The 13,189-nt window shown below is 41.0% G+C and overlaps 1 protein-coding gene across 9 annotated transcripts in view; it reads left to right on the top strand.

The window, feature by feature from the left end:
* ZNF566 (zinc finger protein 566) overlaps positions 1-9,977 on the top strand; it is a 38,963-nt gene extending 28,986 nt beyond the window's left edge. For all 9 annotated transcript variants that reach the window (XM_040253005.1, XM_040253004.1, XM_040252999.1 and 6 more), the window contains one exon: positions 8,832-9,977. In XM_040253005.1, the coding sequence (XP_040108939.1) occupies positions 8,832-9,016 (185 nt within the window). In that variant the 3' untranslated portion in view covers positions 9,017-9,977. The remainder of the gene's footprint in view (positions 1-8,831) is intronic.
* Positions 9,978-13,189: the final 3,212 nt, after the last annotated feature.

The raw sequence follows: 13,189 nt of genomic DNA, 5'->3' as shown, positions 1-13,189 counted from the left end.
CCATCCATATTTACAGAATGCTTTTTCTTGAGGCAAAACTTGAGCAAGGAACTATTTGTTATATAGAAGTAGACATAACATACTTTAATATAATCCTAATGTTAGGAATGGATTAGGAGGACACAAACAAGGAAGCTATTTTATCAGGGTGATCCGTGAAGATGTATACAAGCATACTAAGAAAAAACAAACTTTTGTTGTTCAGTCTCTAGGTCGTATCCAACTGTGACCCCCATGGACTAGCCCACCAGGCTCCTCTGTCCATGGGATTTCCCAGCCAAGAATACTGGAGTGGATTGCCATTTGCTTCTCCAGGGGTCTTCCTGACCAAGGGATTGAACCTGTGTCTCCTGCATTGGCAGGCTGATTCTTCACCACTGGTATCTATTAAATGAATAACAGGAATGAACTTGGGTTGGAACAGTAACTGAAGAGGCTCTGCAGTGTCCAGTTCTAGCTAAAAAGTGCTATAAGAAAATGCAGCCCTTGTTTTGCCAGCTCTTCTGACTTTGGGGGACAATCCAGAAATATACCTTTTTTTCCCCATGTGTGATAGCCCTTGATTTTTTAAAATGGCAGCTGAGGGGTTTTTTGTTTCTGTTTTTTAAAACATGGTGTGGACCAAAGAAGATACATTGACTCTCCAAGTAGCAAGTGACTCATAGGTTAACTTTTGTTGTGGACACTAGAACAGTGACTGCAAAAGGAGTTTTTTATAGTGCAAATCTCTTAGCCCCAAGGAAATTTAGTGGAGGGAGGGCGAGGGAATAGTAACTCGCCCTCCAGCCATTTCTTAGATGTGGAAAATATTTCAAGAGATAAAGCTGATAAGCTCCAGATGTACAGATAGGACTTAATTCAGTCCCATATTTGCCACATGCAGTTTTTTTTATTCTCGGCATCATGTCAGTTAAAAAATAGGATATATTTTATACATTGTAATCCTATCTAATCTATATATATACACACACACACACAATTAAAAATAAAGAGTTAACCTATTCAGAAGAATAATTGCCAGGTCATCACTATTTTGCACTAGCTTAGCAAATAGGTCACTAGAATTTTGTATTGTGTTTTAGGCCAAGAGTCAGCAAACTATGTAAAGAGCCAGAAAGTAAATATTTTACCCTTTGTAGGTCATAATGTTTCTGTTGAAACTACTCACCTCTGCCTCTATAGTGTGGAAGCCTATTAAATTTTCTTAAGAAATTCTGAAGTTTAAAAAAAGTGTCCCATAATTTAGCTTTGTTTAGGGTTAGGTTGAAGGCTTTCCCAGTGGCTCAGCGGTAAAGAATCTGCCTGCAATGCAGGAGACAGTAGACATGGGTTCAATCCTTGGGTCAGGAAGATCCCCCTGGAGGAGGAAATGGCAACCCACTCCAGTATTCTTGCCTGGAAAATCCCATGGATAGAGGAGGCTGGAGGGCAAGAGTTAAAAGATTCCAAAGAGTTGGCCACAACACCCACCCCAAGGTTAGGTTGCTGCTAAGTCACTTCAGTTGTGTCCGACTCTGTGCAACCCCATAGACGCCAGCCCACCAGGCTCTGCCATCCCTGGGACTCCAGGCAAGAACACTGGAGTGGGTTGCCATTTCCTTCTCCAATGCATGAAAGTGAAAAGTGATAGTGAAGTCGCTCAGTCGTGTCCGACTCTGACCCCATGGACTGTGGCCTACCAGGCTCCTCCGCCCATGGGATTTTCCAGGCAAGAGTACTGGAGTGGGGTGCCATTGCCTCTCCAAAGGTCAGGTTAGTGTTTTGGGATGAGTCTTTCCTGTGCTTCAATTTTCACGCTCAACAAGCAGCTTCCTACATTTAGATGGTACCATTCTGTGGAAGGAAAATCCATATGTCCAAAGTTACTACAGGTCTATCCTTTGATGCCCCACTCTCCTTTTTTCTTAGGTCCCACGTTAGAGGACAAAACATTGAGCTACTTTATTTTTACCAGGCATGAAGAAGTAAAATATTTCATAATCAATTTGAGATAAGTTAGAGTGAGCAACATATATGCAGATGGGAGAATTAGTAAAGATGGGGCTATTTTGTTCTAATGTTTTGCATTATGCTAAAATGAGAACTGGAGCTTGCTTCTTGGTAGCTCAGTGATAAAGAATCTGCCTGCCAAGCAGGAGACTCAGGTTTGATCCCTGGGTTGGGAACATCCCCTGAAGAAGGAAATGGCAACCCACTCCAGTATTCCTGCCTGGAAAATCCCATGGACAGAGCAGCCTGGGGCTACAATCCAAAAGTTAGCCAAGAGTCTGACACAACTGAGTGACTAAACAACAACAAAAAATGAAAAGTAAGTGAAATTTTATATTCTTCAGTGTGCATATTTTAAGTCATTTATTGAGTTCCTCTTCTATTAGTAAAATTACAGAAGTAATGCATTTGTACCAAAACCAATGAAACAATGCCCCCCCAAAACACCAAACTTAATGTCTCTGCTTCTCTCCATTCCTCACTCCCTCCTGTGTCCATTTCCTTCTGAGTAATGTCTGCACCTCATGTATCTTCCCCATATATTTCTTCATGCTTAAACATTAACACAAATTATTTTAGTATATTTTTTGCCCCCAAAGTGGATGATACTTTATACATTTCTCTGTAATTTTCTTTTTTACATTCAGCTGTACATGTTGGATTTTCTTTTGAGTCAGTAAATGATGACTGAACTTAGTTGTTTTAATGGTTGGAGTATATTCCACACTCTACTTGTATTGATACCTATTCAACTACAGTATTTCCCCAGTTGTGATATTTCAGATTGTCTCTTCTTTTCCATTTAAAATTAGTGCTGCAATAAACAGTCACATGTTTTATTCTTGTCTATTTATTTTATTTCGATAAAGTAGGTTTCCCAAAATATTTCCAAATATGTTTCTTGGAAAAGTATTACTTACAGAAAATTTCAGAGGGCAAGAGGATAAAGGAAAAAAGTGAAGTTTTTCATATATATGTTTTATGTAGGTATGTACACACACAGTGGACATGAATTTGCACAAACTCTGGGAGACAGTGAAGGACAGAGAAGCCTGGCATGCTGCAGTCTCCATGGGGTTGCAAAGAGTCAGACACGACTTAGCGACTAAACACACACACAGATTTAATTGACCCATCTGGATTGATTATATGGTATGACATAGTATGTCACCTTTGTTCATAATAAACCAGTTATACCAGAAACAATTATTAAACTATTCATCTTCTGAATTAAAATGCTATCTATCATATGTTAAATGCTCATAACCTCAGATCTGTTTACCAGCAACCTTTGATTTATACTTTCCAGTAACGTTATTTGTAAATAAAAATACATATAAACACATAGTTTTTATTTGAAAATACAAATATTTCTTCATTAGAATTTAGAAATTTTTAAAATCCAGTAAAAATATCACTGGGATTATTAAGTTTAAATACAGAGTATGCCTGAGACTTCCGTGGTGGTCTAGTCACTAATACTCTGCTCCCAATGCATAAGACCTGGGTTCAATCCCTGGTCAGGGAACTAGATGCCACATACTGCAACTAAAGGTCCCCTGTGCTACAACCAAGACGTGGTGCAGTCAAATAAAAATAAATACAGATATCCCAAATGAGTGCACAACTGACACTGAATGGATATTCCTTAATATATGTATGTCTTGAAATTTCTTTGACAGCTGTTCATCCTTTTCTAATGTTTTTATAATGTACATAAAATATATATTCCTTAAAATATGCTAGTAATATCTGAAAGTCTGAATTTAACATTTTTATTTATTTTTATTTATTTTTGGCTGTTCTGGGTCTTGCTGTTGCACGTGGGCTTTCTCTAGTTGCAGCAAGCAGGGGCTACTCTCTAGTTGTGGTGCTTGGATTTCTCACTGTGGTGACTTCGCTTATTGAGGAGAATGTGTTCTAGAGTGCAGGTTTAATAGTTGTGGTGCAAAGGCTTAATTGCTCTGAGGCATGTGGAATCTTTCCAGATCAGGGATTGAACCTGGCTCCCCTGCATTGGCAGGCAGATTCTTAACCACTGGACCACCAGGGAAGTCCAAGTCTTGACATATTTTATTCAGGTATTGATTATAAAGTGTTAAGATTCTTTTGACCTTCTATAATGTGCAGATAAAGTATATAGCCGTCTCACACTATTACACCTTTTTTATTATTTTATGATGTAGACCTGATCATGGTGGATTTTGAGCAGGACTTTTTAACCAGATTTTCCCATTATTACAGATTGAAGAGTTGGAGTTTGAGGATTATTTCTGCTTCCTGTTTTCATCCCAGTGCTTGTGTGTTATAAAAGAAAGATTTATTACCTTGGTGAAATGTGTTAAAGCACATAAATTGCCTCCCTTTATTTGACTCTGAATTAGAGAATTCCTGCAGACCCATTCCTTTGCTGGTATATGTCCCAGTATCTAGGGTTCGAATGAAGTATTAGAATGTGGATTTTAACTCCCAATTCAGGCTGCCACTTTCAAATAAAGCCTTACCAACAAAAATGCTGTATTATTCAGTCTCTCCAGAAATCAGGAGAAGAAAGTTATAGTCAATTCTCACCCACAAAAAATTTTTCCATAGCCATCTTTGTTTTATTTCTATAATGTTAATGGAAACATACCATTTACAGTACATATGTTCTACATTTTATTAACTGGAATAGATAAGGAATTCATTCAGATGACATTGAGTTGCTCATAGAAAATCTTAGAATGCTGAAGAACAGAGATACAGAGCCAGAAACAATGCTCCAAATGATAACACAGAACTTGTGTACTGAGGTCGCTACTGGTGCTGCTGTATACAGACTCCTCAGCGTACATTGCTGACACCATGGATGCTGGGCTCTGGGTGTTCCTGCTACTGCCACCTGGGTACCACAGGTAACCCATCACCCAGATAGAATTTTCACAGCCCTTGTTCCTCTGCACCAAGAGCTTGCTGTTTTGAGGGGGATGTGTTTAAATGTCGAATCCTAGGTTCCTTCCCTGTGCATTAGCTACTGTGGAGGCTGAGACACATTTTCAGTTTGTGAGAATCAGCCCCTACTTCTTAAAGATGGATGTTTCCCATCAGAGCAAGTGTGCCCATGAACTGGGCAGCCAAACAAGTGGCCAGTGTTTACAAGCTGGCATCCTGTTAATCGTGCATAATTCTTCCCACAGCTGAAAATGAAAACTTCACTTAATATAGCCATTTCCCATTCAACCGAAAATGTGCTGGGTAAAGTCTCTACCTCCTATATATCTGTCAGGATCTCTTTGTAGACATTCTGTAAATTTTGTGGAAGTTGTAACAACTTACATAGAGGAAAAAGAGTAAAGAAATGTAATCATAATATATTGTTTTTCGGTCGCTAAGTCTTGTTGAACTCTTGCAACTCCTCCATGCATGGTAGCCCATGTAGCTCCTCTGTCCATGGAATTTCCCAGGGAAAAATACCGGAGTAGGTAACCATTTCCTTCTCCAGGGGATCTCCCTGACCCATGGATCTAACCCAAATCTCCTGCATTGGCAGGTGGATTCTTCACTGCGAAGCCACCACAATTATGTGCTGTGCTTAGTTGCTCATGTCCGACTCTTTGTGACCCCATGGACTGTAGCCCACAGGCTCCTCTGTCCGTGGGGCTTCTCCAGGCAAGAATACTGGAGTGGGTTGCCATGCTCTCCTCAAGGGCTCTTCCCAACCCAGGGATCAAGCCCAGGTTTCCCGTGGTGGAGGTGGATTCTTTACCAGCTGAGCTACCAGGGAAGCCCTCCCCACAGTTATAATAGATAGCTATATATAAATTAGATAGATGCTCCAGTCTTCTCTGTAAATGATAGTTGTGATACATCCCCCTTTTAAAAATGTATTTAATTATTTATTTGGCTGCGCTAGGTCTTAGGATCTTCGATCTTTGTTGCAGCATGCAGGATCTTTTGTTGTGGCAGGTGAACTCTTAGTTGTGGCATGTAGGATCTAGTTCCCTGACCAAGGATGGAACCCAGTCCCCCTGCATTGGGACTGAGGAGTCTTAGCCACTGGACCACCAGGGAAATTCCCACACCCAAACCTTTCATAAAGGATCTGAATCCTTATTGATTATTATAGTCTATTAACTTTTACTACTGAAAACAATAGAAGTAGGAGTTGACCCAGGGGAATCTTTGGGTTCTATCCATGTTCCATTTGGAAATTTCAAATCTGTCTTTCCCTTCAGAACCAGGATCAACCAGCCTGGCAAACACCAACCTACACCCTTCTTCCTTTCCCATCCCTGCCTTTGGTCTGTTGTCCAGGGTCATGAGGAGCTCTAAATAGCCAAGTTATAGTCTTACTTTGGGCTTCCTTGGCGGCTCTGTAGTAAAGAATCTGCTTGCCAGTGCAGAAGACATAGGTCTGAACCCTGGGTTGAAAAGATTCCCTGGAGAAGGAAATACCAACCCAATCCAGTATTCTTGCCGGGAAATCCCATGGACAGAAGACTCTGGCAGGCTACAGTCCATGGGGTTGCAAAAGAGTCAGACACAACTTAGTGATTAAACAATAGCTCAAGTTCCACTTTGCATTGTATTGGAATCACTTGTGTCCACTGGTGAAAGTATTTCCTCATGTATTCTCTACATTATCCTTAGACAATGTTTTTGATATTAGGTTTGACTTTAGAGATTTGATTATAATTTATGGTCTGGATATTAGAGGAGGGGAGCGTGTGAAAAAATAACACTCTTGCAAGATAACTACATCAGACAAACAGGTACCTCTAATAATGCATCTTGTCTTAAAGTTTAGGTTGTCTGCTAGTATAGTTACATGAACTTTCATGTTTATTGTTTGCATGATACAATTTAAATTTTTTGTGCCCTTAAGTTATAGATGTGTTTATAAACACAATATAGTTGCATTTTTTAAATTCAATGTCACTTTTTCTTTTTTTTAATGTATTTATTTTTAATGGAAGGATAATTGCTTTACAGAATTTTATTGTTTTCTGTCAAACATCAAAGTGATCTTTGTCTTTTAAATAGAGTATTAGATCCAGTTTATTCTGTATAATTACTGATATATTTATCTTTAAATCTGCCATCTTAACTTTGTTCTTTCCTGTTTATTTTGCTGATTCTATTTCTTTTTTTCTCTTTGTTTTCTTCATGATTTTAAAAATTATCATTGTTTTTTATCTCTATTATTGGAAATTTTATGTACTATTTCTGTACTTTAAGGGCTACTTAAGAAAATAACATGAATACTTCAACCTGTCAGATTCTAAAACCATTCATATCTTTATTCATTCATGTGACAACAGACCATACATAGAGTACTTTACCTACATTTATCTACCCATATCCCAATGTAGATTATTGCTATCTTGCATTTTATTTAACCTTCTAGACATTAACAGTTTTTTATAGTCAATGTTCATCTACGTTTGCCCCTGTAATTCCTAAATTGCTTTTCATTAATTCTTGTTTCTCAGCAGTACCATCTGGGATCATTTCCCCTATATCTCATTATTATTTTATTTCAGCCATCATTCCACTCTCCTAACTTTCACTGCTGCTGTGAAAAGTCAGCTGTTAGTCTATTGGCTAATATGAATGTAATTTATCTTTTTGTTTGCTTTTTTAAAAAAGATTTTCTCATTGTCTTTGATTTTATACAGTTTTTCCATAATAGATCTAGGTTAGACGATTTGAGTTGGTGGATTAAAGACTGTCATCATCTCTGGAAATTGTTCATTCATTGTTTCTTCTAATTTTGAAATTTAATTGCAATTCCAGTTCTGTCTGTTCTTGTTGTTCAGTCCCTCAGTCATGTCCAACTCTTTGGGACCCCATGGACTACAGCACTCCAGGCTCCCCGTCCTTCTATCTCCCGAAATTTGCTCAAGTTCATGTCAGTTGACTCTGTGATGTTATCTAACCATCTCATCCTCTGTCACCCCCTTCTCCTTTTGCCCTCAGTCTTTCCCAGAATCAGAGTCCTTCCCAATGAGTCAGTTGCTGTTCACATCAGGTAGCCAAAGTATCCAGGGGATATTCAGGGTTGATTTCCTTTAGGATTGACTGGTTTGATCTCCTTGCAGTCCAAGGGACTCTCAAGAGTCTTCTCCAGAACCACAGTTCGAAAGCATCAGCCTTCTTAATGGTCCAGCTCTCACAACTGTACATGACTACTGGAAAAACCACAGCTTTGACTATAAGGACCTTTGGCAGCAAAGTAATGTCTCTGCTTTTTAATACACTGTCTGGGCTTGTCATAGCTTTCCTTCCAAGGAGCAAGTGTCTTTTAATTTCATGGCCACAGTCACTGTCCACAGTGATTCTGGAGCTCAAGAAAATAAAATCTGTCACAGCTTCCACTTTTTCCCATTCTATTTGTATGAAGTGATAGGACCGGATGCCATGATCTTAGTTTTTTGAATATTGAGTTTTAAGCTAGCTTTTTTCCACTTTCTTCTTTTATGGCTCTCTAGTTCCTCTTCACTTTCTGCATTAGAGTGGTATCATCTGCATATCTGAGGTTGTTGATATTTCTCCTGGGCCATACTTTGGCCACCTGATGTGAAGATTCAGGAAAGATTGAAGGCAGGAGAAGGGAACGGCCAAGGATGAGATGGTTAGATGGAATCACCAATTCAATGGACATGAATTTGAGCAAACTCTGGGAGATACTGGAGAACAGGGAAGCCTGGTGTGCTGCAGCTCATGGAGTCACAAAGAGTTGGACATGACTTAGTGACTAAACAACAACATATGATATATACATACACACATACATGTTTACACACACACACAAATAATGGCTTTCTGACTCTTATGATTCCATTCTTGTGTTTTTTCCTCAGGGAGGAACTTTCTCCTGGAAAAAAAATTGGGGCTGTCTACTTTGAGAGCTCTCACAGACAGGACTTCAGAAGCCCCTTCGGAGCTTCCTTCATGGACCACTTGCACTTCATTCCCATTGGTGTGGCCAAAGCTGCATCCTGTTTCAGTTTTTGTTGTCAGCCTGGCCCACTGTGCTTTCCGGTGAATATCTGCTTTGGTGTTCTCTTATTTTCATATTACTTCAGATGTCCGGTTACTTCACTTGGCTTCCTTCTTCACAGATGCACAGATTCACCATACAGGTATTGCTATATGATTTTTTTTCCCACTTGCTTTTTAAAAAATATTCATTTATTTATTTATTTTTGGTAGTTTTAGCCTTGAGGAATCTTCATTGCAACTTGTAGGCTTAGTTTCCCCATGGAAACTAAGGATCTAGTTCCCTGACCAGAGACTGGACCCTGCATTGGAAGTTAAATTGTCAACCACTGTGCCACCAAGGAAGTCCCTCCCCACCTGCTTTTTTCGGGGGTTCATGAGGGTACCATCTGTATTAGTTTGCTAGAGCTGTCATAACAAATGACCACAGACTGAATGGCTTAAGCAACAGAAATTTATTTTCTCACAGTTCTGGTTGCTAATAGACATTCTGAAGGAGATCAACCCTGGGATTTCTTTGGAAGGAATGATGCTAAAGCTGAAACTCCAATACTTTGGCCACCTCATGCAAAGAGTTGACTCACTGGAAAAGACTTTGATGCTGGGAGGGATTGGGGGCAGGAGAAGAAGGGGATGATAGAGGATGAGATGGCTGGATGGCATCACTGACTCGATGGACATGAGCCTGAGTGAACTCCAGGAATTGGTGATGAACAGGGAGGCCTGGCGTGCTGCGATTCATGGGGTCGCAGAGTCGGACACGACTGGGCGACTGAGCTGAACTGAACTGAGGCCAAGATCAAGATGTCAGCAAGTGTTTCCTGCCTCTCTCCTTGGTTTGCAGATGGCTACCTTCTCACTACGTCTTCACATGGCCTTTTTTGTGCCATTACTTCCCTAGTGTTTCTCAGAGCACTTTGTACTCAGAATCCATCTGCTCATGGCAACAATGATGATGGAGAATAAGTGTGTTACTGTGATTTGTAATAAATATATGTTTGGTCTTCTTCCTGTTTCTGGTACAGATCTCTAAAACCCTTGGAATATCCTGTAATGAGGGTGATCAAGACATCTCTTGCTGTGTTAATGAGGTAACTTATGGACTACACCTAAAGCTGGAGGCTGGTTTCCAGAGCCAACCATGTGATTAGAGGGTTGGAACTTTCAGTCCCACAACCCTGAGCTCCAGGGAGGGGAGGAGGGCTGGAGGTTGGATCAATCACCAGTGGCCAGTGATTTAATCAACCATGCCCATGTAATGAGACTTCCATAAAAACCTAGAAGGATGGGGTTCAGAGAGCTTCCGATTGTATGAAAATGTAGAAACTCAGGGATAGTGGTGGGCAAGAACATGTGGGAGTTCAGCGAGGGCATGTAAACTCTGCCCTTTCCCTATGCCTTGCCCTGTTCATCTCTTCCACCTGGCTATTCGAGTTATATCATTTTATAATAAACCAGTAATCCAGTAAGTAAAATGTTCCTATGAGTTTTGTTAGCCCCTCTAATAAATGAACCAAACCCAGGGAATGGGTTGCTGGAACCTCCAATCTATAACTAGTTGGTCCAAGGCACAGGTAATAACCTGGACTTGCAACTGGCCTCTGAAGTTGGGGGTTTCCTAACCCTAACCCTAACCCTAACCCTGGCTCAATGGTTAAGAATCCACCTGCCAATGCAGGAGATGTGGATATGATCTCTAGGTTAGGAACATCCCCTGGAGAAGGAAATGGGAACCCGCTCCAGTATTCTTGACTAGAAATCTCATGGACAGAGGAGCCTGGTGGACTACAGTCCTGCTGCTGCTAAGTTGCTTGTTATGTCCGACTCTGTGCGACCCCACAGACGGCAGCCCATCAGGCTCCCCCGTACCTGAGATTCTCCAGGCAAGAACACTGGAATGGGTTGCCATTTCCTTCTCCAATGCATGAAAGTGAAAAGTGAAAGTGAAGTCGCTCAGTCGTGTCCGACTCAGTGACCCCATGGACTGCAGCCCATCAGGCTCCTCCATCCATGGGATTTTCCAGGCAGGAGTACTGGAGTGGGGTGCCATTGCCTTCTCCGGGACTACAGTCCATGGGGTCACAAAAGAGTCACAGATACAACTAAGCAACTAAACATCTTGAAGTTGGGAGTGGGAAGGTATAGGACTGAGTCCTTAACCTCTGAAATCTGACACTATCTCCAGGCACATAGAGTCAGAATTCAGTCAAATTGCAGACACCCAGCTGGTGTCTGAAAACTGCTTGGTGGTGTGGGGAACTCAACCCACACGTACACCCAGACATTGGAATTGAGAGCAAAACTCTTTAGTAAGCAAATATAAGGTGGGACTGGGCAATCTATACATAAGGAGTGATCAGTGCCTCCCTGCTTAGACACATACCAACCTGGGAAGCTCATCTTCCAGTGTCATATCTTTTTGCCTTTTCATACTGTTCATGGGGTTCTCAAAGCAAGAATACCGAAGTGGTTTGCCCTCCCCTTCTTCAGTGGACCACATTTTGTCAGAACTCTCCACCATGACCCATCCATCTTCGGTGGCCCTGCATGGTATGGCTTGGCTTATAGTTTCATTGAGTTACACAAGGCTGTGATCCATGTGATCATTTTGGTTAGTTTTCTGTGATTGTGGTTTTCTTTCTGGAGGCCATGGGATTGTAGTTCTTACTTTTTCTGTCTGCCCTCTGATGGATGAGGATAACAAGGAAGGCTGGCGTGCTGTAGTCCATCGGGTCGCAAAGAGTCAGACACGACTTAGCTACTGAACAATAACTCCCTGGATAAGGACCCAGAAACCACATAGGCTTTAAGCCCTCACCCCAGTAGAAATGGATTTGAGAATGCATACAAACTGCTAGCACGTCTTTTGTAATTACTCATCCACCCACTTATTGCCCTGCTTTGGAAAACCTATTCCCTGGGTACCTTTTTTCCACCAATGCAAGTGACATGGTGAGTGTCAAGGCTCTTTAAAGAAGAGAGGCTCTGCTAGCTGGTCACCATCAGGCAAGGCAAACATCAAGCCTTGGGAAAAATATCAGAGACTGATTTCAAAGAAAACTCAATATTGCCTGATAAACTGTGTTAAAATATTACCCCACCAATGGCTAGCCTTCATGTCATGAAGATGTGTTCATTTTAACAATGTCACTATCTTCCCTAACTGCAGGTGATAGGTGACATGAGAGAAAGCAATAAAATGAACTTGAACTTAAAGGAAGACACCATACTATACAAAATCCTCATCAAAACCAAATATTGTAAATGTGTTTGAAGCAGAGTTCACAGTCTTGTAAAACAAACTTATTAGCTGGCATCCTCCTATAAAATGGAGCTTTCCTTTTTCACTCCTTTTTTTCTTGCTTATGGATTTTTATATATTTGCTGGGTTATAATTAATTACAGAATTTATTGATGGCACAGGAAAATATTTCAAGTTACCTTTTAAACACTCTGTGTAAGTGGGATATACTGTAAAATAGGTAATGCTTATTTGCATTTTTCTCCCTAATAAATCTGATTAAATATAAAATAATTTCCCAGAAAAATCCTTCAGTGAAGCTGATGCTCCTTGAAGATGCGATATTTATTTCAGAGTTGAGAAGAATGAGGCTGTTGGTCACATCCAATCATGCAGACAGCCACCTCCTCACAATCCTGCAAGAACACACACTGACCACATAATCAGGCATGTCGTTTCTCAGACCCACATTGAATGACTCACATCCACGGTCTGTAAAGAAGGCCCAAGAGAAACAAATCTATCAAAACCGAGTCACGTTACAGACACGTTCACAGAAATGCAACCTCAGGCACTCTCACAGTAAGTCCCACTATCTCACAGGTCCCCACATTCTTAGTCCCACACCACCTGACACAATTCCAGTCCTAAAATCTTCTTTAAGCCGTATTCCAGTCCCCGCAGTCGCTCCATCTCAAACACAAGTCACAATGAAAAAATCGCATCCAGAACTACTCCAAAGATCGATACACAAGCACGGTCCTCAGTCACAGAACTTCTTGGTTTGCCCCACAAAGAGTTCTATTTATGCACGCGCATCATTCCCCTTTATAGTGCCAGTCGTTCGTCCCCGCCCAGCTCCAAGCCCTGCCGCGACTTCCTGAGGACAAAGAGCTGAGAACCCCACCCTCGCTGGGTACCAACCGGCTCTCCGGCTCCTTGGACACGACACCTTTCACTCAAATCAGCTCACTCACT

The sequence above is a fragment of the Oryx dammah genome, unplaced genomic scaffold, assembly GCF_014754425.2.
Source record: "Oryx dammah isolate SB20612 unplaced genomic scaffold, SCBI_Odam_1.1 HiC_scaffold_13, whole genome shotgun sequence".
NCBI classification, from domain to species: domain Eukaryota; kingdom Metazoa; phylum Chordata; class Mammalia; order Artiodactyla; family Bovidae; genus Oryx; species Oryx dammah.
This window is presented reverse-complemented; position numbering and strand designations above follow the sequence as displayed.